General features: G+C 43.4%; 1 protein-coding gene across 1 annotated transcript; it reads left to right on the forward strand.

The window, feature by feature from the left end:
- Window positions 1-1,686: 1,686 nt before the first annotated feature.
- SNX10 (sorting nexin 10) lies at window positions 1,687-17,260 on the forward strand (the record flags this gene model as incomplete). Its single annotated transcript, XM_080701047.1, has 5 exons — window positions 1,687-1,785; window positions 5,013-5,113; window positions 6,211-6,309; window positions 16,514-16,726; window positions 17,182-17,260. The coding sequence occupies 5 exons, from the start codon at window positions 1,687-1,689 to the stop codon at window positions 17,258-17,260; spliced, it is 591 nt and encodes a 196-aa protein (XP_080557173.1).
- Between the last annotated feature and the right edge of the window lie 8,526 nt (window positions 17,261-25,786).

The raw sequence follows: 25,786 nt of genomic DNA on the forward strand, positions 1-25,786 counted from the left end.
CTAGGAATTGAACTTAGGGATGTCCTACCTGTGAGCTATATCCCCAGCCCTATTCTATTATTTATTTATTATTTATTTATTTACGGGTCTGGGGATGGAACCCAGAGACATTTGACCTCCGAGGGGCACCCCCTGCCCTATTTTTTATTCTTTATTTTGAAACAGGGTCTCACTGAGTTGCAGAGGGCCTCACTAAGTAGCTGAGGCTGTCCGCGAACCGTGATCCTCCACTCTCAGCCTCCCGAATGCTGGGATTACAAGCGTGCGCCACCACGCCTGGCTTATTTTTTATTTTTAAACAGGGTCTCACTAGGCTGAAGGTCTCACTGAGTTGCTGAGCCTATGATCTGCCTGTCTCAACCTCCCAAGTACTGGGATTGCACTCATGAGCCGTCACAGGAAAATGAGTTCTTAATGCACACACTGTGACAGGGGGCTAAGGAACAAACATAGACTAGAGGGACCTGCCCAGGGTTGTCCTCTTTGATGCTCTGAAACAGAGCAGGAAAAATGTCTGTATTGTAGATTAAAAGCCCAGTTTTAGCAAAAAATTAAGATACCTAAAATTAAATTGAAATTAGCACATTTATGATAGCCTAGTGAACAATTATATATATTAAAATAAATCACAATGCACCAGTAAAAATAAAAAAAAAAATTATCACGCCACACACAATACTTTCGTTGTATGTGTTTTCATATTTTTAAATTAAAGCTATTTAGCAAAGAGCACTTTTTGAAAAACATTGTTTTTAAGTGATACCTTTTACTTTCTTTCTTTTTTTTTTTTTTTGCGGGTCTGGGGATGGAATCCAGGGACATTTTGACCTCTGAGCTACACTCCCTGCCCTATTTTTATCCTTTATTTTGAAACCGGGTCTCACTGAGTTGCAGAGGGCCTCACTAAGTAGCTGAGGCTGTCTGCGAGCCGCGATCTTCCAGGTCTCAGCCTCCCCAATGCTGGGATTACAAGCGTGCGCCACCACGCCTGGCCTTACTTTCTACTCTTAGTATCTTTAAAAAGGCACAAAAATGACTCCCTGTGTATGTTTTATTCTATGTCTCTAATTTTTTTTCTCACCAGAAACACAAATATAGGAAAACGGAAGGATTTAGTATATGTGAAATGCATTTGAAAACTAGAGGAGCCTTGTGTACAAGAAGGCGTCCATCTGCCCAGGGCTGGTGGTTGCTGGGTGCTCCCCCGAGGCTGGGTTGTGGCCTCAAGAGCCCACTTGAGCTCCCAGTACTTACTGTCCACATGACACCGCCGCCTTCCCGGGGTCGTGTTCCGGAAAGCGATGTGCCAAGCATGGCCGGTACTTTCAGTTTAGAGATGATGCACGTAAGATATGACGATGCCTGTAAAATGTGAGAAAAATGAGAACTTACTTTTCACGATCAAACCGTAAGAAGTTTTACACTTTTCTTATTTGTCCTCAGGTGACCCACAGCACCATCCATGAGCACGCCCAGCTCTGTTGTACATTATTTCAAAATTTCCACTTGCGGCCAAAGTGTTTTCTGGACCTGCTCGTGGTGCCTGATTCATCAGGCTTTACTTCCTTTTTTTTTTTTAAAGGATGGCAGCGACACTGGCGGCAGCTTGATTCAGTGCTGTACGGTCATTTCTCTCCCTCTTTCTAGCCTTCCTTTGCTGCTCTGAAACACACATCTTTGTTTGTGATGCCTTTACAGGAATTTGTAAGCGTCTGGGTGCGAGATCCTCGGATTCAGAAGGAGGACTTTTGGCATTCATATATTGACTATGAGATATGCATTCATGTAAGTATGATTTCAGTAGTCGGTAGCAAACATTTTATGGGATGTGATGGTATACTTAAAACCGAAATTTATAAAAGTTCTAATTCAGAGAACTGAGTTCACATGGCTACAACTAATACTTGTATCTTAACGAGTGAGTAGCCAGGCGTGGTGGCGCACGCTTGTAATCCCCGCGCTTGGGAGGCTGAGACAGGAGGATCGCGCAGGTTCGAAGCCAGCCTCAGCTACTTAGTGAGGCTCTCAGCAACTTAGTGAGACCCGGTTTCCAAATAAAGTATAAAATAGGTCTGGGAGTATAGCCCGGAGGTAGAAAAGTCCCTGGGTTCCACCCCCAGTACCACCAAATAATAAATAAATAAACGAAATTAAAAATTAAGAATTGCTTTTTTTGTGGTGATTGTGTGTAGGCCGGGGCCACCATAGGCTGTCTATTTTTATTTTACTCGTAAATTCACATCAGAGATGTGTTGTGTTGAAAACTATGGGCATATAAGAATAAACTTTTGAGATAAAGTTAAATTCTTTAGCTGGTGCTTAAATTGCCTCTAAAAATGTGTGAGTCCTTATCACACTCTTTGTGGGAGGCATGAAATTCAGTTATTCTTGGGAGAGCACGAAGATATAGATTCTTTTCTGATAAGAGCATGATTCACAACCAGAAACCCCTATCTGGAGGTAGAAAAGATGTGGCTGCACAAATCTTATGTGGTGGTGGTCTAATGTTTCCGCGAAATGCTAATAGATCAACAATGAATAAATGTTGACAAGCCGGGCATGGTGGCGCACGCTTGTGATCCCAGCGTTTGGGAGGCTGAGACAGGAGGGTCGCAGTCCGTGCTGGAGGCACAGCGGTGGCCCGTCACTCCCTGGAAAAGCGATACCGAGAGGACATCTGCCCAGGCCTTTTTAGGGCGCTCATGCTGGTGTGACGTGGCCTGCTGGCCTCGTCCCTGAGGAGCACTTTAGCGTGAGGCTTTGGTGTGCTCTGAAAACTGTTTTTATGCCGCAGACTCCTTCTAGCATGTTCTGCAGTCATTCAAGGTGGTGTCCTTCTGGTTAGTGGCTGATTTGGAGGTGGACTTCGAACTCCTCTTTGTCCGAAGGAAGCCGGGCAGTGGCGCACGCTTGTAATCCCAGCATTCGGGAGGCTGGGATCAGAGGACGCGGTTCTAGGACAGCCTCGGCTACTTAGTGAGGCCCTCTGCAACTCAGCGCGACCCAGTTTCAAAATAAAGAATAAAGCCGGGCGTGGCGGCGCACGCTTGTAATCCCCGCGCTTGGGAGGCGGAGACAGGAGGATCGCGCAGGTTCGAAGCCAGCCGCACTGGCTTAAGAGACCCTGTTTCCAAATAAAAATATATATAAAAAAGGGGTCTGGGAGTGTAGCCCGGAGGTAGAAGGTCTTCCAGAAACCCCAGTACCACCAAAAACAAAACAAAACAAAACAAAACAATAAAAAATAGGGCAGGGGGTGTAGCTTGGAGGTCAAATGCCCCTGGGTTCCATCCCCAGACCCACAAAATAAAATAAAATAAAGTTCAGGGATATCAGGAACTGTGTCATCCATTTCATGGGAACAATTTAAGAACTGCTCCACATATCACGTAAGTGTTCCCAAGGAAAACAACTGCTGGTGTTATTAATTAGCAGAGTAATAAATTTTGAAACAATACAGATCTCAGTGGAAAACGTGTTTCTCATTTGGTCATATAAAGGTTATGAAGTAGAATTCATAAGAATAAATGCAGATAGCTGGACGTGGTGGTGCACACTTGGAATCTCAGTACTTGGCAGGCTGAGACAGGAGGATCCAAGGTCAGTGGCCAGCCTCAGGAACTTATTGAGATCCTGCTTCAGAATAAAAATAAAATGGGGCTGGGAGTGTAGCTCAGAGGTAGAGTGCTCCTAGGTTCAATCCCCATAACACATTACACACTACACACACACACACACACACTGCAGTCCAGCATGGTGGCACATGCCTGTAATCCCAGCATTTGGGAGGCTGAGACATATTTTGCATGTTCTTAGACAGCCTCAGCTACTTAGTAAGGCCTTTTACAACTCAGTGAGACCTGGTTTCAAAATAAAGAATAAAAGGCGTGGGAGTGTAGCTTGGAGGTAGAATACCTCTGGGTTCTAGCCCTAGTACCATAAAAAAATAAAAAACAAAAACAGGCAACAGATATTTTTTGAAACCAGTAGGCACAGATATTTGCCAGTTTCCTATTTTATCAAAAGAAGCACTACAACTTAGCTTAGGGTGAGACTCTGTGAGGGCCTTTTTACAAGTCTGTCTCGGGAACTCCGTGGTTCCCAACAGCTGCCAATAATACTAATAGCATTTGCCAAGTTCTTTCCTTGATCCTCCCAGCCACCTGTGAAGCAGGTAGGTCCGAGTTCATCCGTTTTACCACTGAAGAAACCAAAGTCAAAGCGGCTTGCTGGTACAGAGCGGGCACCGCTTGAGCTGTGCCTGCCGCTGGGTGGCGCTGGTCTCCACGCACCGCAGGCTGCTCTCCTACCTGGGTCCCCCTCCTCACATCTAGTCCAGAAGGGAAATGCTGGCCCTCACCACCAGTGATCCCAGGATTCCTGGTGACAGCCACATGCAGGATGTGAGGCCTTTGGGATGCTTGGGCAAAGGGCCACGTTGCTCCAACCACATGGTGGCTTTAAAACACAACGCACACCCCTGAGCCCTCATTGGTCATTTGCATATTAGAATTTTTTTTTCAGTACTGGGGATGGAAGCCAGGGGCATTCTACCTTCGAGCCACACCCCCAGCACTATTTTGTGTTCTTTATTTTGAAACAGGGTCTCACTGAGTTGCAGAGGGCCTCACTAAGTAGCTGAGGCTGGCTGAGAACCGTGATCCTCCTGTCTCAGCCTCCCGAATGCTGGGATTACAAGCGTGCGCCACCACGCCCGACCATATTAGGATTTTTAGAAAAATGTATCTTTGAAAGCAGTGCTCATAGTTAGGGGAACAGGAGGCTCCTTGGGGACCCAGGGTTGGCTGCAGCTCATTCGTGTGACCCTGGCTGCCTTCCGGGCTGAGACGGTGAATGGATGCAGGATTTCAGAGTGTAGGTACAAGTGTAAATATATCTGTGGTTTATGTTCTTCTTAGGATGAATGTTGGGATCCTTTGTGGAGTGATAGTTATAAAGGAAGTGTTTTTCCCTCAGGTAAGGATCATCTTTTTTTCTGCTTTTCCTTACAGACTAATAGCATGTGTTTCACGATGAAAACGTCCTGTGTACGAAGAAGATACAGAGAGTTCGTGTGGCTGAGGCAGAGGCTCCAGAGTAATGCGCTGCTGGTGTAAGTGATCTAAAGAGTATATTGATTTTATTACGACAGTATTTACAAATTGATATGCACCAAGATATTTAAGATACAAAGAACCTTAAAAGTTTTTTTTTTTTGTGTGATCGCAATATATTGCTTTAGATAGTTTTGTGGCTACTGCATGTGAATTTAAAATTTATCACATAGCTGGGTGAGTGTGGTGGCCCAGCCTGTAATCCCAGTACCAGGGAGGATGAGACAGGAGCATTGCAAGTTCAAGGTCAGCCTCAGCAACTTAGCAAGGCTTTTGGTAACTTAGGGAGACTCTGTTTCAAAATAAAAAATAAAATAGGGCGGGGTGGTGGTGGTAGTGGGTGTAGCTTGGAGATAGAATGCCCCTGGTTCATTCCCCAGCAACACACACACACACACACACACACACACACACACACACATGCACACACACACACCAGATTTCACCAACTTTAATGAATATTGACTAAGAAGAACCTCAGAAGCCGGGGGTGGTGGCGCACGCTTGTAATCCCAGCATCTGGGAGGCTGAGAGAGGAGGATTGTGGTTCTTGGACAGCCTCGGCTACTTAGTGAGGCCCTCTGCAACTCCCTGACACCCTGTTTCAGAATAAAGTATAAAAAAAATAGGGCTGGGGGTGTAGGTTGAAGGTAGAATGCCCCTGGGTTCCATTCTTTGGTACCGCAAAAAAAAAAAAAAAAAAAAAAGGACCTCAAAAATGTTTAAAGATAGTTGGGCGCTGTGGCACACACTTGTAATCCTAGAATTTGGGAGGCTGAGACAGGAGGATCACCGGTTCCTAGCGAGACCCTGTTTCCAAACAATAATAGTGCTGGGGGTGTAGCTCAGAGGTAGAATGCTTCTGGGTCCACTTCCCAGTACCACACACACACACACACACACACACACGCGTTTAAATATGAGTTTTTCTTTAGTTGATTTCTGTATATTTTTATTATATAATAATAATAAGATATATGGTAATAACTATATAATAGCTCTGCTAATTATCATCATGTGTGATTTGCCTTCATATTTTAGGGATTTTTGTAACAAAGCCACCTTGATTTGATCATAAAGTTTTCTCCCTCAACAGACAACTGCCAGAACTTCCATCTAAAAACCTATTTTTCAACATGAATAATCGCCAGCACGTTGATCAGCGTCGTCAGGGCTTGGAAGATTTCCTTAGAAAGTAAGTATACAGTCGGGCTTGCAATCCCAGCATTCGGGAGGCTGAGACCGGAGGATCGCGGTTCGCGGACAGCCTCAGCTACGTAGTGAGGCCCTCTGCAACTCAGTGAGACCCGGTTTCAACATAAAATAAAAAATAGGGCTGGGGGTGTATCTTGGAGGTAGGACGCCCCTGGGTTCCATCCCCAATACCACACACACACACACACACACACACACACGAATAAAAAATGGGTTGGGGGATTCAATCCCCAACACCACAAAAACAGAAAGAAAGAGTAAGCAAAGGAAAGAAAGAAATGGCGTGGCCAGACCAGAGAGCGGAGCCTGGTGCTCTGCAATGGATGACCAGTTCTGTGGGGGAGGAACGATAGCGTGGCGAGGCTCAGAAATTCATTTCCTGTATTAGAGCGCCACCTTGTGGTCCACATAGTTCTGCACATACTTAGGACTGCGTTTACTAGAAAGGAACAATGAATAACTGCATCGGGATAAATACATGGTTTCTTAAGATGCAGAGCGGATCCAGATTATTTAGGAGTTCAGCTGATAAAAGGAAAAATTCAAGCCGGGCATGGTGGCGCATGCTTGTAATCTCAGTACTTGGGAGGCTGAGACAGGAGGATTGCAGGTTTGCAGGCTCTCCACAACTTAGCGTTTCAAAATAAAGAATAAAAAATAGGGCTGGGGGTGTTGCTAGGAGGTAGAATGCCCCTGGGTTCCACCCTTAACACCACCAAAAAAAGTACCAAGGAAATAAATGTGCATTATTATAAATAGGCCCTTCTTAAAAACTCTTCATAGCTGGGCGTGGCAACACACATCTATAATCCTAGTGCTTGAGAGGCTGAAACTGGAAGATACCAGGTTCAAGACCAGTCCCAGCCACATAGGAAGACCTCAGCGGCTTAGCAAGGCTCTATTTCAATATTTAAAAAAAATTTAAAAAAGGGCTGGGGGTATATAGCTCAGAGGTGGAAAACCCCTGGGGTCAATCCCCAGTACCACAAAACAAAACAAAACCAACAATAAAAAAACTATCTTCACTGACAGCATTTAAAACCAACAGGCCAACATCATCTTTAAAATGTTCTCAAACTGGGCATGGTGGTGCACGCTTATAATCCCAGTACTGGGAAGGCTGAGAAAGGAGGACCACAGGTTCAAAGCCAGCCTCAGCAACTTAGTGAGGCTGTCAGTAACTTAGTCAGACCCGGTTTACAAATAATAATAAATAAAAAGGGCTGGCTGGGCATGGTGGCACACGCTTGTAATCCCCACGCTTGGGAGGCGGAGACAGGAGGATTGCGCAGGTTCAAAGTCAGCCGCGCTGGTTTAAGAGACCCTGTTTTCAAATTTAAAAAAATATATAAAATAGGTCTGGGAGTGTAGCCCGGAGGTAGAAGGGCTTCCAGGAACCCCAGTAGTACCACCACCACCAAAAAAAAAAAAAAAAAAAAAAATCCCTGTTCTTGGGAGGCTGAGACAGGAGGGTCGCATAGGTTCAAGGCCAGCCTCAGCTACTTAGTGAGGCTCTCAGCAACTTAGTGAGAGCCCATTTCTAGATAAAATATAAAATAGGTCTGGGAGTATAACCCAGAGGTAGAAAGCCTTTGGGTTCCACCCCCAGTATCATCAAAATAAATAAATAAAAATAAATAAATAAATTTAAAAATCAATAGTAAATAAATAAAAGTAAAATAAAAAATAAGTAAAAATAAAAAGGGCTGGGGTTGTAGCTTAGAGGTAGAATGCCTATGAGTTCAATCCCCAGCAACACACACACACACACACACACACACATGTTTAATATGCTTTGGGGCTTCTTAAGCAAATGACTTCGTTTTTCCCTGCAGTGGGAATGTTCAGAAAGGCGTGTTTGGTGGGCTTCGAGTGGTCTCAGTGGCTAAGTCTAGATCACTCCATGATGGTGGGCACTTCAGCAGACCACTAGGATTCCCCTGCCTCACTCTTTGGCATGCTAGGCTGTGGGACCCACAGGACAATGAGGCCGGGCTGCGGCGGTTCAAATCCCGGCTCTGCCACTTACCAGCAGAGGGCTCGGGCAAGCCTTTTCCATCTGTAAAATGGGGTAACGCTAATGCCACCTCCTCAGGGTTTTGAGGGGATTAAGTGGGTTGGTGAAGATAAAGCTGTCAGAGCAGTGCCTGGCACATAACACCCAAGTCTTGGCCATTGCTGTCCGGACGCACCTAGACGGGAAGTCACTTTATGTTTCTTTTCCTAACTTTCCAGTTTAGAGATAAGAAAGGCTGGGTCATCCAGCTACTAATTCACGACCCCAGGGCCCAGTCTCCTCACCTTTGTTCTTATTCAGCGGCTTCAAGGTGGAAATCTAGCGGGGCGTGGTGGCACACGCTTGCAATCCCAGTATTTGGCAGGCTGAGATAGCAGGGTCGCAGGTTCGAAGCCAGCCTCGGCAACTTAGCTAGCTCCTCCGCAATTCAGTGAGACCCTGTTTCCAAATAAGAAATAAAATCAGGCCGGGGGTGTAGCGCAGAGGTAGAATGTCCCTGGGTTCAATCCCCAGTGTCTATCTCACACACAAAAACAAAAACCAAAGACTGAAATCATCCCTTTTCAAGCTTACTAAATAGGTCCCTGGAGCTAGCCTGGGGTAATACATTCTTCCCAGATGGCTCACGCACAGCGGGCCTGGGTAGTCAGTATGCACATGAATATTAATATTTATTTCTATGAGATTGACATCGTGCCTTTCCTTTGAGGGGCCAGAGACAGGCAGAAAGGCTGAAGCTTATAAACTGAGAGAGGGCAGGGAAGAAAAGGGACGACGGAGGAATAAATATGAGGAGAAGAGGTCACAGGGCCTGACGAACCAAGGCGAGCCCTTCACAGATGCCCACCGTGCTTTCTGTGGGAGCCGCAAACATGTCTGAACAAAGAGCTGCTCGGGCTTTACTCTGCCTTTTTCCCTTTGGGGAAAACCCTGCTTTAAGTGGCATCTCTACGGGGCCCAGCTGGCTGATAACCTTTCCCTTAAGATGCGGTTCCTGCAGCCCGCATTGCAAGCAAGCCGGCTTTACTTCAGAGGCTGCCCCAGGAGAGACACCGCCAGGGGGCCTGGACGGGGCAGCCGAGTCCTTATTTGAGGTTCAAAGAGAGTGTGTGTCTCAGTATTCTCAGTATCTGTCAGTATTAGCCAGGCGTGGTGGCGCACGCTTCTAATCCCAGCATCTGGGAGGCTGAGACCAGAGGATCGTGGTTCGGGGACAGCCTCACTACTTAGTGAGGCCCTTTGCAACTCAGTGAGACCAGGTTTCAAAATAAAGAATAAAAAATAGAACGGGGAGCCGGGCGTGGTGGCGCACGCTTGTAATCCCAGCATTTGGGAAGCTGAGACCAGAGGATCTTGGTTCGCGGCCAGCCTCAGCTACTTAGTGAGGCCCTCTGAAACTCAGTGAGACCCGGTTTCAAAATATAGAATAAATAATAGGGCTAGGGGTATAGCTCGGAGGTCAAATGCCCCTGGGTTCCATCTCCAGTCCACAAAAAAAAAAAAAAAAAAAAAAATTAGAACTGGGGTGTCATTCAGAGGTAGAATACCATGGGGTTCCATCCCTAGTACTGCAAAACAAAACAAAACAAATCTGACAGTATTAGTTAAGCACAGGGCGTGTGTTTTTTGACCTGGAGTCATCTCCTTGTGTTGCACACGATCTTTGCAGACACACTGCGTGGCCTTTGAGCTCCGTGGGATTAGGCCCGTGCAGGGCATCTCTGAGCGGAGCGTCACTGGCCGGCTGCTGGCTGGACCCGGAGCAGAGGCTCCAGAGTAAGAAGTCTCCTGGCTCAGGAGCTCCAGGAGCTGCGTTCTAGGTCTGTCCTAATCTTGGCTCTTGATTATTCTCTCCTTGGGGACATCGCGTAGCTGGGCTGAGCACCCTAATTCCTTTGATATTGTATAAGAGTGCGATCACCCCTCTCATCCACTGCCGACCTCAGTGAGTGGTTGGCTTGTTCAGACGACTCCTCTGAAATCCACGCGTCCCCCTTTCCCTCCATGGATGTATTAAGTATCTCTGTTGGGTCAGCTGTGCACCAGATTGAACAGACCCGAGTCCTCATGGAGTCCTCATGCCGTTGAAGCTCTGTCCCAATGGGGATGCACTATGTACCTCTGGGGGCTATGGCCGGGTTCATTAAACTGCACCTGGGCGCTCGTCTAGAACGCAAGTCATGGAGCGGACGTGCAGCTCTTGTGCGATATTATTTTTTCCCCACTATGGTATGTGAACATTTGTCTCCAAATGAATTAGATTCACATTAAAAACCTGGTGCTTCGAGCCGGGCGAGGTGGCGCACGCTTGTAATCCCAGCATTTGGGAGGCTGAGACCAGAGGATCACGGTTCGCGGGCAGCCTCAGCTACTTAGTGAGGCCCTCTGCAACTCAGGGATACCTGGGTTCAAAATAAAGAATAAAAAATAGGGCAGGGTTGTAGCTCGGAGGTCGAATGAGCCTGGGTTCCATCCACAGACCTGGGGAAAAAAAAAGTCTGGTGTTTCTCGTGTATTGAACCTGAAGGAAGTAGGAGGAACAGAGGTCTCCTATCACCCAGCTGGCCTCAGACCTGATCTGACTCTGTGGCTCCTCGTTTCAGTGCCCCAGAGCCCCACTCACCCCTCTCCTGTTCATTGTAGTTTGTGCGCAAGAGCAGCCTTCCCTGAGCCCTCCCCTCCACCGCCTAAGGCACTTCGGGGAACTGGGAAAGCTCAGCAGTTCGGGCCCCCGCCCGCCCCCGCGTGGTGTCCTTTAAGGGGCTTCAGGTCACCCATCAAGTAGGGCCACCCATCAGACCTAGGGAATCACAGCATGTGAAATAGGCTTGGTTATAGGTTTTTAGCATAGATCTTCTAAATGTGGTTTTTACGGAAGCTTTGAAGTTGTGAACCAGAAGCATTATATGTGTTCAAACTCTGTGCAACCAATTATTATTGTTATTTTTTGTGTGTGGTGCTGGGGATGGAACCCAGGGGCTTTCTACCTCTGGGCTATACTCCCAGACCTATTTTATATTTTATTTGGAAATAGGGTCTCAGCTGGGCGTGGTGGTGCACGCTTGTAATCCCAGCATTTGGGAGGCAGAGACCAGAGGATCGCGATTTGAGGACAGCCTCAGCTACTTAGGCCCTCTGCAACTCAGTGACACCCTGTTTCAAAAGAAAGAATTAAAAAATAGGGCTGGAAGCGTAGCTCAAGGGTAGAATACCCCTGAGTTCCATCCCCAATACCGAAAAAAAAAAAAAAAGTACGCTTGCTTTTAGCCGGGTGTGGTGGCACACGCTTATAAAGTGTGGTTTCTTTGATGAGGTGCCAAATTAAGAATCCATTGTTTACTGAACGCTTGCTATATGTTTGGCATTTTACATGTTTTATCTCAATACTTAACAACTTTCTTAGGTATTGGGTATTATCTCAGTTTTATAGATAAGGAAATTATAGGCAAGGTGGAAGTACTGTATTAATTTTGGAACTGGCAAGTTTACAATGAGCAGAACTTTTAACTGCTAACGAAAACTGGTCAGTAAGATTGTGATACTTTTAAAATAAATATATATCATTTTTTCTCAGTCTTGGCCATATTTTTATTTTATTCTTTCCCCTGACTAACTATAGTGGGAAATTACTTGTAATAGTTATGGAAAAAATTATAGCCTAAAGTTATATATTCCGCTACTCTTTATGAGCAATGAAATTTCTACTTTTTTTTTGTTTTTTGATATCATGAATGTGAGCTGGCTTTTCCTCTTTCCTAAAAGCTCCCATAAATATAATTATATTCACCCTACAATTTAGACTTTTATATTGTGGATTTGTATTTATTACAATTTTTAAAATAAAATATTACTGAAACACCATAGCAGTTACACACACACACACACACACACACACACACACACACACACACACTTTATAAGTCTTTGTGTTCGATAGAGGGCACCACAGCACAGATCATGACTATCTTCAATAAAGATTTGTAGGGTTTTAAGTTTTTCTTAAGAAAATTTTCTCACGGTAAGAGGTAAACAGGCTGTTGATTTCTTTCTACGTCAAACTGCTAACCTTCCACACACTACACAGATGTGTACAGATGTCACTGTGTTGGGTTCAGTAGACCCAGGACATCCTTAGTTAGGATTAAATGTCTTTTTGTAGCCATATATTGTTCCCAATTGAACCGCAATATAATACACCTAATAAAATCATGTCAAAGCAAACCAGATTTTCAACTGTGTCCAATTCAGGGGGAAAAGCAGGTTTTGCTTTGTTTAGTTTAAAGTTATTAGGGGGAAAGGAATAAATTTTGACTAGCATTGTAGATATATTTTCAGAAATTCCTTTAAAATTCTGGAGATCGGTTTTGTCCCTTTTATAACGGTCTAGGAATCATATACATTTATTTTTATGGAGGCTTCTAACAATGACATTTTATTGACTGTTTTACAGAGTACTCTTTATATTACGTTTGAAGCTTATTTTCTGCTATTAGATTTATTTGTGAAAAGAGTGGTGCAGATATGACTAAGAAAAAATAGAATTTAATATTATTACGGTGGCAGTCACAGCACTCTCTGATTGATGGTAAACCAGGTATTACCCGGATGAACTAGTCGTGCGCATGGAACTGGATGGGAAAACACTTTTCCAAAATTTTAATCTTAAAATTTACAATAAAACATCCGACTGCAAAATAAGAAGCAAAGTTAAAAAATATGTTTGCTTATTTAAAACTCTTTTCCACACAGTACAAAGGCATAAATTTAGCTCTCGAGACAGAAGTTGATTCCAGAAACCAAAGCAGTGCCTCGCAGACACCCTGTTTTTGAGCTCTGGTCGTAAGAGGGGGGGGGTGTTCAGATCTCTCTCCCAACCTCATCCATCTCCCCTGTTCCACCTTGTGAGCTGGGTGCAGGCGGGGTCCCTCTCTTTTTCCCCGCGTGACCTCTAGGTGCCAGTATTATGCAGACAAGAAAACACTGGGAGCCAATGAGTCTAATGTGCAGTAAAATTGGAAATTGAATTATAGCTCAAGAGGAAACGGACAGTAGCCTTGAGGTCCCGATCGCCCTGGACTCTGATCACTTTAGTTTGCTGTGCCCATGTGTTAGGTTACTCGCCAGTTAATAACAGCGTGTGAGCAGTTCAAGGCTCCGTAGAATTGCTTTAGACGTGAAATAAAGCTAAAATGAATTTGTGTCCAATATCATTGACATTAGTGCTCATTACTTTTGTGGTTGCAATGCCTCAAACCATCTAAAATCAATTTTAAAGATTACCCATTATTTTATAAAGAAAATAAAACACATTTCCAACAGAAACAAAGCGTGTGTAATCCTATGAACAGTTACTTGTCCTGTGGCTGGAAGAAAGCGGGCCAGAGGAGACCACAGAACATGCTTTGCTCGGACTTCCTGGAGTCCAGGTTCAGGCCGGTGGGAGGTTGCTATATCACTCTTAATTTGAAGAATTTAAAACGAGAAAGGTGAACATTCGTAGACGTAGAAGATGTATCTCGAAGAGCCGTAAAAGGCATTTGCTACCTGGCTGCTTTACTTGGTAAATTAATCTTTATTGTGTGACATAGTCAACTTCTGTGAGCGTCGGGGTGGAAGGCACAGGGGAAGGAAGATCTTTGCTTGAGATTTTCTCTTTTAGAACGCACCAAGGTGAGCCGGCTGTGGTGGTGCACACTTGTAATCCCAGTAGTTAGGAGGCTTAGACAGGAGGAGCTGGGTTCGCGGCCAGCCTCGGCTACTTAGTGAGATCCTGTTTCTAAGTAAAGAATAAAAAGTAGGGCTAGGAGTGTGGCTCAGAGGCAGATTGCCCCTGGGTTATAACCTCAGTACCGCAAAAAGAAAAAAAAGGTTTTACTTTCTTTTTTTTTTCTTCACAAACCAGTAACTACTTACAAACTACATTTGTAAGCCTAGGGAAACCAACGGATAGCTAGAATTTAGTTTTGATGGGTACATTGGTGGACATTTGTCTTCTTGAAGAAAAAACGTTTATTTTAAAGAAAAGGACTTGGTATTCTAATGACCTCGAGGTTTAACAAAATTGATATTAAATGGCCAGAAAAAAATTGCTTTTCTAAATTTGTTTTGTGTGTGTGTGGTACTGGGGATGGAATCCAGGGGCATTCTACTTCCTATTTTTTTATTCTTTATTTTGAAACAGGGTCTCACCGAGTTGCAGAGGGCTTCACTAAGTAGCTGAGGCTGTCCATGAACTGCGATCCTCCTGTCTCAGCCTCCCAAGCACTAGGATTACAAGCTTGCGCCATCACCCCTGGCTTCTAATTACTTTTTGAAACATTCAAAATATAAGGTAATGTTCATTGGGTCTGAAATACATAATCTGTTTTTCATAGATCACCATAAGAAAATTTCCAAGCTGGGCATAGTGGCACACACTTGTAATCCTAGTACTTGGGAGGCCTGAGACAGGAGGATCACAGGTTCAAGGACAGCCTCAGCAATTTAGTGGGGTCCTCAGAAACTTAGTAAGAGCCTGTTTCCAAATAAGAAATAAAAATGGGCGCTGGGCGTGGTGGCGCACACTTTTAATCCCCGTGCTTGGGAGACGGAGACAGGAGGATTGTGTAGGTTCGAAGCCAGCTATGCTGGCTTAAGAGACCCCGTTTCCAAATAAAATATATAATAGGTCTGGGAGTGTAGCCCAGAGGTAGAAGGGTTTCCAGGAACCCCAGTACCACAAAAAAAAAAAAAAAATAAATAAATAAATAAAATAAATAAATAAATAAAAGGAAAAAAAAAAAGAAATAAAATTGGTCTGGGGTGTAGCTCGGAGGTAGAATGCCTCTGAGCTCAATTCCAAGTACCACAAAAATAAATAAATAAATAAAATAGAAGAAAATTCCCTTGGTGGGTGAAATTGAACTTGGGTTTTAGTGTTCTCATTTTATGTCCTGTATCTGGTCTTAGTGTTTCTGGTTATATCATAATCAAACTATGAATGAAGATTAGATGGTTACATTATCAAAATCTTTGCTAAAAAGATAAAGCCAGTTTTGTTGTTGTTTTTTTTTTTTTTTTGGTGGTACTGGGGGTGGAACCCAGAGGCTTTCTACCTCCGGGCTATACTCCCAGACCCATTTTATATTTTATTTGGAAACAGGGTCCCACTAAGTTGCTGAGAGCCTCACTAAGTAGCTGAGGCTGGCTTCGAACCCATGCGATCCTCCTGTCTCAGCCTCCTAAGCACGGGGATTACAAGCGTGCGCCGCCACGCCTGGCTGAAGCCAGTTTTTGTTGACGTATAAGCAGGCACTTTGCCTTGATTTCCTGTTCTAACGTGCATTCCGGAGAAAAACACACTTATACCATGACACCTGAATGCATGTAGAGTTACTACGCTAGGGTGGCAATCCTCTCTGTGGTTCTAATGCACTAGTTCAAATCTGCAAACTTTGGTCTTTCACGTGGGAAAACTAGTATGTAACTAATCACAAAGTTGTATTTTAGCTATATGTGGTAAAATTGGTCGGATCAATTTTATTTGATTACTCCCTGTGACAACATCAAGATGCAGCACTGCTAAGGATGTAGGAGAAATTTCCAGTCAACCTTAGAAATTAAAAAAGAGCCACCTTTCAAAGGAGCCCTTGTAAAGTGTACTTATGAACATAACTATCCTTGTAAAGTTTTACAATATAAAACATGCTGGGAAACATATTGACTTTTTCATGTAATTTTTAATAGTAGTTAAAAAGTTTTGATGTTTCACGACAATCTGTCCAATAGAGACCACCGAATTGACACGCTGCTGGCAGTAAATTTTTTTTAAGTAGAATAAATTCCTATGGCTATATAAGCAAAATATTTCCATAATTAATCCACATGGTCAGAACAGATGGTTAAATTGGAGAAATGTCCTTGAAGTTTTTCTTCTAACAGATGTTCTTAACTATTAGCTTCATGTTTTTACTTACCTAAATTTCCAAATAATTGAATAAAAGTTAACATATGCTTTCATCTCTTTAACGGGAAGAGCCCGCCCGTAAAGGATGCGGAGTCTAGGGCATTGAGACCCGACTCGGGCGGGATGTTTTTAAGGTCTTTCTGTGTCCTCTCTGGGACCTGTCCATCCCTGCTCACTGCTTAAGGAAATTAAGGCACTTAATTTTTCCTCTTTCCTTTGCAGAGTTCTGCAGAATGCACTTTTGCTTTCGGACAGCAGCCTGCACCTCTTCTTACAAAGTCACCTGAACTCGGAGGACATAGAGGCCTGTGTCTCCGGGCAGACCAAGTACTCGGTAGAGGAAGCAATTCACAAGTTTGCCTTGATGAACAGACGCTTCCCCGAAGAAGAGGAAGAAGGAAAAAAAGAAAAGGATGTAGATTATGACTCAGAAAGGTATTTCCTTGCCTCCCGATTTAATGTACAACGTATTTATATAACACACCGCGCACATATGCGTGAATATAGATATATACACGCACTTGGCCTTTTGTTGATGTAATAGTAAGATAATGAAAAAATTAATTGACTGAGATTTTATTGAGCTGTGACAGCTCATCATAGTAGTCTTCACACACACCTCCACAGTGAATTAATGAATGCAGTAGAAATTCAATTATCTGCATTCTGATTATGTGACTTTCATTTAGTCAGACTTGAATTATTCGCGTTTAAATTATCTAGCTAAAAAAATATCCAACTGCACTCCAAATGGCTAATTAAAAGTCCAAATTTCCTGTCTCTCTTTGTGACTGGAGATAATTAAAGTTCTCCTCTGTTACTCAGGCTTTGAGTGTGTTGTGAAAACCAATTTCCTCTTTTTATTATTTTCCCCTTCTCTTCTCTTCCAGTTCATCCTCTGGGCTTGGACACAGCGACGACGGCAGTTCACGGGGATGTAAAATAAGTACAGCGCCACAGGACTCCTGAAAAACGATGCTAACATTCCTTCCCTAGGAACAGCAAATTGTGTCCAGTCAGAGAAGGCTCGCCCCTAATCCATGGTCTTACCCTAAGGCCCACGGTCGTGACGTTAGGTATCTGACTTCCCAAAGACAGTGGTGTTGTTTATCAGTGGTACATCTTTTTATGTTGTCTTATTTTAGCTAAGCTTCTGTATAAAGCTAAAAGCCCATGAATGCTATGCTCTCTTATTGCCAAATGTTATTGGTAAACACGATCGATCGTGCCCGCACATGAAATGATATATATATATATATATATATATCTTCAAAAATCCTAGTTGCTTTTCTTGAAATTTAAAAGATAGGTAAATAGGTAGCATCTAAAATCCAGAAGGAGCTTTTCTTCTGCGTCTGGGGGGCAGTCCCTGTAAACAGTGTGAGATGCGGTAGCTACCACGAATAGGAAACGCAGGGCAGACCGATTTTTCAGGCCCGTGGCTCCTGTTCGGTGGCTGCCTTCCCTGCACTGGCAAACACTTTGCTTTTGAACGTTTGGTTGAAGTATTTAAGAGATACTTAAGCTTTCTAGTATTCTATTTCATACTTAGATGGAAAATGTTCTAAGTAGAAATGTATTAACGTCATGTTTACATCTTAGAAAAAGAAAAAAAGAAAACCCGTAATAGTGCTAGTAATTTTAGGTAGACTTGCAAATTGTAGATTCAGAAATACGTTTTTATTGTCTAAAATCAGCATAAACAAATGGTTTCTGGAAATAAATCATCTGTCTTCACTATCATTGTATAATTAGGATTATAGGTTAATGATTTATTTTCTAACCAAATGTGTGGCTTTTTATTCCTAGATAATTTTCATTATCAGTGGTGGCTACTTATTACTTATTTTCAAGTCAGAAGAAGAGTCTTTTAAAATTAACACATATAATTTTATGAACAAATATTCCCATAATTTTGGAAAGGGTATCAACTTTCTTACTTCAGAATTCATTATTTGTTTTTTAAGGACCCTTTCATTTTAGGCATCTACCCCAAGGTTGCTCTAATTTTAATAAAATGTCTTTTCTTAGTGACCCAAAGATAAGATGTTTTTAGATAAACTACTTTGAATTTCAAATTTCAGACTAAGCAGCAAATTCTTAAAATAATTATCCAAGTTTCTTACTGGTTGAATGGTACAGAATATCTTTGTGAAACTAACAGGAAGATATTTTCAAAGAACTGGAATAACTTGTTGCTTTAATTGTTACCCAGCCTAACTAGAGGGTAGCAAAGGCTGCTATAAAAAGCAGCCTTTTTCTTTTCTTTTAACTAGGAGTTTAAAAGTTACTGTCTTAAAAAGTCTGCAATTCTTGTTTCAAAGAACCAATGTGAAAACCACAAAATAAACCAACGACCAAAAGAAAAACAATTAAATATAGAGTAATTCAATTTCTCTTTTTTAAAAAATGCGGTCTAAAACATTATTAGCCTTTTGTAACTCTTTTTTTTATTAATTGTGTCTTAGATCCTGTTATTTTACCATTTAAGATTTGCTATTTTAATACAGAAAAAAGATCTGGCAGTTTCTTATTATTTGGCTAACGTGTAAAGTTGCCATCTGGGCTTTGCAGAGCAAGCCCAGGTCCCCATAAGTGTGTATCTGAATTCACAATATTTCTGTTTTACAGCACTTTTGAAAAGCATGTACTGTGCCACTGATTGTTCTATTATTTTTTGATGTGACATAGTCATCAAAAATAATATTAAGTAATGTCTAATATTTGGTATTAAGCCTCATGAGATCATTGTTTTCACATTAAACATGAAAAAAGTCAGCTTTGTTGGATCACTTATTTTACATGAGAAAACAGTTTCTTCTGCTTGTACCGTGTGTTTTTGAGTCATCGGTAATTTTTTAGGAAGCACTTTGGTAAAACCTAATAGATGCTTCAGTTGTACGTATCTGCCTTGGTTTGGTTGTTTTGATATCTAAGCACTGGCTTCTTAAAACTGATTTCTTGTAGCTGAGATATTTAGATGAACTTTAGCCCCCAATGATTTTCTCCTCTCTTGTATTTCTCTGGCATACCATTAGAGCTTTTTTTTTTTTTTTTAAGGAAAAGAAAATAATTACTTATGCAACTAAATAAAGTAGACTAGATGTTTACTTAATACTATTTTTAATATAACTTACATTTAAAGCATTCCAATCTAGGGTGCTTTATGATTTATGTATTGCTAAACTGTATTTTCCTGGCTAATTTTGAAAGGATAAACTGTTCACCTACAAAGCCAGCTTATGTGTTTGGTTTTAGAACTGGCTTTATATAATAAGCCAAAGGTGTCAACAATAAAAGTCGACAACCTGTTACTTAAGGTTTCTTTTAAAGTCTCACTTGGAAGAAAGTGATTTAATTTTAGAGTTAAAATTTCAAGTCTAAAAAATTACTAAGGAAAACCCAAATGTTTATCTTTAAGCTGTCGTTGTGCCCAAAGATATTAGATGTCTTTCCAGTGCTTTTCAATCTTTGATCACATTTTATTGAAAATTAAATACAAACAAACAGAATTAAACATAGAAAAGCAAAATAAAATTTTCTGTATGACAATTAAGGACTTAAATTAATTGGCTCAGCCACAATTACTGTCATATCCCACCGTAAATTGGGTATTGTTTTGAACTTATTTTATCTTTTCTTGGTGCCTTACGGATTCATCATTATTGAGCTACTGTGATACAGATAAGGATGTCAGAATTTGAGCTGTAATGGAAGGCCCTTTTTCATGAAAGGCTCTAAATTTTTAAGACAAAATAACAAAAGCTTATTCTGTTTCTAAAGAAAGAGTCTCCCTCTTAATTAAATACAACAGCATCTTTCAACAGGAAACTTTCAGCACAATTTTGTGGTTTGTTTTGGAATACAGATCCTTTCTTGTTACATATATATGTTTATATACACATTTTCAAATGCAAAAATGAAATTAGTTATTGCAATTTGACATTGAAAGCATAGATGCCATTTTCTTTGGAAACAAAGCTCATAAGCAAGTAATGTTTTAATAGACTGGAGCGCAACAAATCTAGGATGTAAATAAGAAACAATTTCTTTCAAATTTGATATGTTCACAGAGGACTTTTAACTCTGTTCTTTGCTATCTGCATCGTACAAACGAGTCACCACTGTTCCTTTAAGCCCGGCCCAACTGCTCTTCAGTCTCGCTGGAAACTTTCTAGGTCCTTGTTATGAACAGTGCATTGGACACTCATTTATTTTAGCCGCACCAACTCTGGCAGTTAATGGCCCTTCTTCTCCTCCAAAATCCGAGCGAGCGAGAGAGAGAGAGAGAGAGAGAGAGAGAGAGAGAGAGAAAGAAATTAAGCCACAATTTCCTGCTGAATGTAAAGTCTGGTCTAAAGACACTCTGCAAATGGTTTATGCTAAAGAGGAAAATACCCTTTCTCCCCCGGCGAGAAGTGTAGATTTCTCCAAAACCCCACACACCGCGTGTCTTTTGCTGCTAGCGGCACAGCACGGGCATAACTTGTGGCTGTGTTTTTGCTAGTTTCTTACCTCCGGGCCTTCTTTATAGCTCTGCCCCCACCCTCCCGCGGGCCCCCGCCGCGCCCCGCACACGCGCGCCCCCGCCGCGGAGGCTGATGCGGGGAGCGCGCCCGCCGGCCTCGCTCCGGTAACCCATGGCAACCGCCCTGGTAACCCATAGCAACTGCGCTGCGGAAGAAAAAAAAAAAAAAAAAAAACCGGGCGCAGGGGGGCGGCGGGTGGTGAGCGGGAATCGAATCAACAAAAACACAAAAAGAGCGATTGGCAGCGCGGACCTGCAGCTCCCGGCGCACCTGCCTGGAGCCCCGGCGTCCAAATGGCAGCTCGGATGCTGGGGGACAGACGAGGCAGAGAGCATCAAATGAGAGCGTCGCAGAAGGGGCTCGGGCTGCGCGAGCCTTTGTTCTGCAGAGGGTCGCCGCCTCCTGCTGCCCCCGGGCCCGGGCGTCGCTGCAGCGCGGCAGCCCCCCGCCGGAGTGCGCCCACCGCACCCACCCCACCAGTCTACCGGGGTCCCCGCCCGCGCCCCGGAGCCTGCGCGCCGAGCTGCCCCTCCTGTCTGCAGTGGGAGGGGACAGTCGCCCCGCCGGGGCGCGGGAGCGGCCCTGTGTGTGCAGAGGGTGCAGGCGGAGAGAGGCTAGTCCCCCATCCCTGGGCTGGGGGCAGAGAAGCCGAGCTGGGTTTTTTTTTTTGACCCTGAATAAAGCAGCGCCGGGTAATACCGGGTGCAATGCCGCCGACGGGCAGAAGGGGGCGCTGCCGTCAGCCCGAGAACGCGCCGCCAAGGGTCTGGCTGGCTGCCTTTGCAGAACCGCTTGGCTCCCCGGGGGAAGAGACCTCCCGCCCATACAGGGTTCAGCCTGTGCCCAGAGCCGCATCTGCTCGCTGGGGTATTCGCAGAACCCCCCAGGCTGCCGTGAGATGACAGGAAACACCCCCAAACGGATTGCATTCGGTACAGAGCGCCGCCGCGTGCACAAGGAACAGTACTGAGAAATGGCGCAGAGACTAGCTAGGCATCCAGAGAGGAGATGACAGTTCCAGGTCGAGTTCCGGCCAGCTGTGATGCCCAGCGCATTTTGATGTTTTAAAGAGGAAAAGCTTTGGCCTGGCTGACTTTGAGGTCGAATCCTCAATTAGTTACGAATCTAAGTTGCAAAGCCCTGAGGTGCGTCCTTTTAAAAACAGGACCTAACACAAGCGTAACGCGCACATATGCAGGCTACTTTTCAAGCGATTAGGTTCACATTTCTATATCGAACACTTCAAGTGCCAGACAAGGGAAGGCAGCTATGTTGTATCCTATTTTAATCCTTCATGAAGAAAAGCATTTCCCAAAATTTGCTGCCACAAATCTTAGGAGAGTTTTATTTATTTTCACAAATATATACAACCTGGGCTCCACGACCTACATCCTAGAGATGTCGGTGCAAACTCTTAAAGGTAAAACGCAGGTATTTGCCGTCCCTGGGATTCATTAGGTGTGATCCTAGTCCCTCTGCACAGCTGTGTACCGGAGCCCTGTGCTTTAATTTAATTTTTTTTTTTAACAGAAGCAATTACAGAAAAGTGTAAATTCAACGCGTGACATTTAACATTTTGCCGTGGCAGGCAGCCTCCACTTAAATGGGGCCTTTCTGCGAACAACAGAATCCAAAGGCCCTGTGTCGTGGAGTAATGTAAGACACAATCTGGGCTGCAAACGCACAATGAATCGGGAAGGATTTATGTAATTAATTGACCAGTCTTAACCTGTTATCGTGATGTAAGGAATTTGGAACTCATTAATTTGGGCTCTGACAGATTTCATATTAGAGCTGGCAAATATAGATTGAGCCTCTTATTCTTGTAGCAGCTGGAATTTCCATGGCACTGAAGATTAGTGGAGAAGACCTATTGCCGGAGTCAAACTGCCTCTTTGTAATCAGTAGCCCTGCTCTGCATTAAAGGGATAATGAAAAAAAAAAAAAGGAGGAAAAAAAAGCATATTACCTGGAACACGAAGGGGCTTGTGTTCACCCTACAAGTCTGTGTGTCGAGTGAAAATAGGAATTTCCATCCGAGTTAGGTGCATTCTTAAGCACCTCCAGAGAAAAGGTAGGAGGGTCTCCGGGTCAGGTTTCACATTGGTGTCCGTTAAAAAGGAATGAAAAGATGGAGCCTTTGAATTTCCTCTGTGTGCACACAGAGACTGTTTCAAGAGGGGAAGAGAAGTCTTTCCCAGGCCCTAAGGGTTTCTGGTGCTGTCCAGCCACACGAGAGCGATTGGAAGCTCTGAGGAGAGACTGGCCTTCTCAGGAGGGGCCACTCCTGGTCTCCTGATGGGAGCCCCTTAGTGGACCCTGGAAGCCCAGAGCTCAAGGATGAGTATTTAGTCCATAATCTAACCTGCGTCCTCTTCACGTGGTGTGATGTTTAATGAATCGCCCATTTGCAAATGTCTCGTTTCTTTGAGATTGTAAGGAAACCCAGTAAAAGCCCAATTTTTATTTCCCCCTCTTGACAATTGGAAAATTGCTAGGTTAATAAAAGGTCCCAGAGATTAAATAAAAGGTGTTCCCCCCCTTCACAATACGTCTCCTTTCTTGCTCTTCTGTGTGATAAGGTTAATATAACAACTGCCATAAGGATCATCAATACAGGAAGATAAGCAAAGTTGCACGTTTAAAACGTTTGCCGCCTATCATTTCCCTTCTGCTGATAAAGAAGACTTTGGTAACAGAGCGCAGACACTGAATATTTAACTTCGTAGAAAACCCAATTGACCTTTTATAACATGCTATTATTTATAAATGCTCCTTAAGGGTACTGGCTGCTCTTAAATTTTTTTTTTTTTTTTTGTGGTATTGTGGTATGGGGGATTAAACTCGGGGGCATTTTACCTCTGAGCTCGGCCCTCCAGCCCCCCTTTTTATGCCATATTGGGGATGAGACCAAAGGCATTCTACCTGTGAGCTACACCCCCAGTCCTATTTTTTTTATTCTTTATTTTGAAACAGGGTCTCACTGAGTTGCAAAGGGCCTCACTAAGTAGTAGCTGAGGCTGGCCTTGAACCGTGATCCTCCTGTCTCAGTTTCCCAAATGCTGGGATTATAAGCGTGTGCCACCCCCCAGCCGCCCCCTAACCCTTTAAAATTTTCCTTTCTTTCTTTTCTTTTTTGTGGTACTAGGGATGGAAACCAGGAGCTTTCTACCTCCAGGCTATGCCTTCAGATCTATTTAATTAATTAGTTAGTTAGCAAATTAATTATTTTTGCAGTACTGTGGATGGAACCCAGGGGCATTGTGCCTCTGAGCTACACCCCAAGTCCTATTTTTTTTTTAGTATTTTAATTTTAATTAATTAACCAATTTTTTTTGGTGATACTGGGGTTACTGGAAACCCTTCTACCTCCGGGCTACACTCCCAGACCTATTTTTATACTTTTTAAATTGGAAACAGGGTCTCTTAAGCCAGCGCGGCTGGCTTTGAACCTGTGCGATCCTCCTGTCTCTGCCTCCCAAGTGCGGGGATTATAAGCGTGTGCCACCACGCCCGGCTAGTCTTTTTATTTTTTGAAACAGTGTCTCAATGAGTTGTGAAGGGCTTCACTAAGTAGTTGAGGCTGTCCGAGAACCGCCATCCTTCAGTCTCCACCTCTGGAATGCCGGGATTACAAGAGTACGATACCACGCCCGGCCCTATTTTATTTTTTATTTGGAAACAGGGGCTTCCTAGGTTGCTGAGATCCTCACTAAGTAGCTTTGAACCCATGATCCTACTGTCTCAGCCTCCCAAGTAAGGAAGGATTACAAGTGTGTACTACCATGCTCAGTTTATTTATTTAGTTTTTAGTATTAGGAATTGGACCAGGGACATACTACCAGTGAGTTATACCCCCATCCCTTTTGAAAATCTTTTTATGTTGAAATATGGTCTCGCTAAGTTGGTGAGGCTAGCCTTGAGCCTTTGATCCACCTGTCTTTGCCTCCTGAGTACTAGATTATAGACATGCGCCACCATGCCCGACTTATTTTTATTTTTTAAATAGGGTCTTGCTGAGTTGCTGAGGCTGTCCTTGAACCTGCAACCCTCCTGTCTTAGCCTCCCAAGCATTGAGATTACAGGCCTGCACCACTGTGCTTGGCTTTGAAATATGTTTTTAATTTACTTATTACCTTTGATATTTTCTAGTCGAATTAACTTGCATCTTAATATAACAAGTATTGTTATAAATCATTGCAAAAATGAAAAGATTTCCTCCTTTTTTTTTTTTTTTTTTGGTTGACTTGATTCCAACCAAATTCCAAAGTAGAGAATTTTCTTTTTAGTTAGTGATAATGGGATTTGATCTATCAGGGAAGTACTTGGTACAGAGACTTGGCTTTGATTATCTTGTTATCTTGTTAGGGAGTGATTTCTCCTGCGGTGGTTTCACGTAAATGGATGCATGAAGATAAACACCAGAAATTTGCATCGATATATTAATGTCGTCCTTCACACGGAGAGCAAATGGTTGAGAGCCGGTAGTTGTTATTGGTAGTATTATTTCTGCGTGATGGCAATGGAGATAAACCACGATAGCAGCAAGGCTGGGAACTAGTATAAACCGTGACAAGGGCAACTCCTACCCGATCTCAGCTCTCACCTAGGGATTTCTTTGTATATTTCTAAAAGGATGACTCGCAAGTTGACAATCGCAAGGTTATAAACTCCTGCGCAGTGGCCACCGTTTATGTTTCCAAGGTATGAGGTAAATTGGAGCACACGTTGCCAGTGGGAGTGTGGCTCTGGGACGAAGTCTGGCGAATCAGGTGCTCCTGTCTCCTACACAAAGGTGATCCAACCTCTCTGGACCTCAGCTTCTTCATCAGTAAGAGGGGACACCTGGATACTGAATGTCCTGAAGGCGTCTTCTACCTAGATTACTAGTTTTGAGAGATGCAAGTGTTCTTAAAAAAAAGGGAAAGGGTAAGATGGGGGCTTCCATGGTCAATTGCATTTTAGA

Source organism: Muscardinus avellanarius (assembly GCF_963383645.1).
Source record: "Muscardinus avellanarius genome assembly, chromosome: 9".
Lineage (NCBI taxonomy): Eukaryota > Metazoa > Chordata > Mammalia > Rodentia > Gliridae > Muscardinus > Muscardinus avellanarius.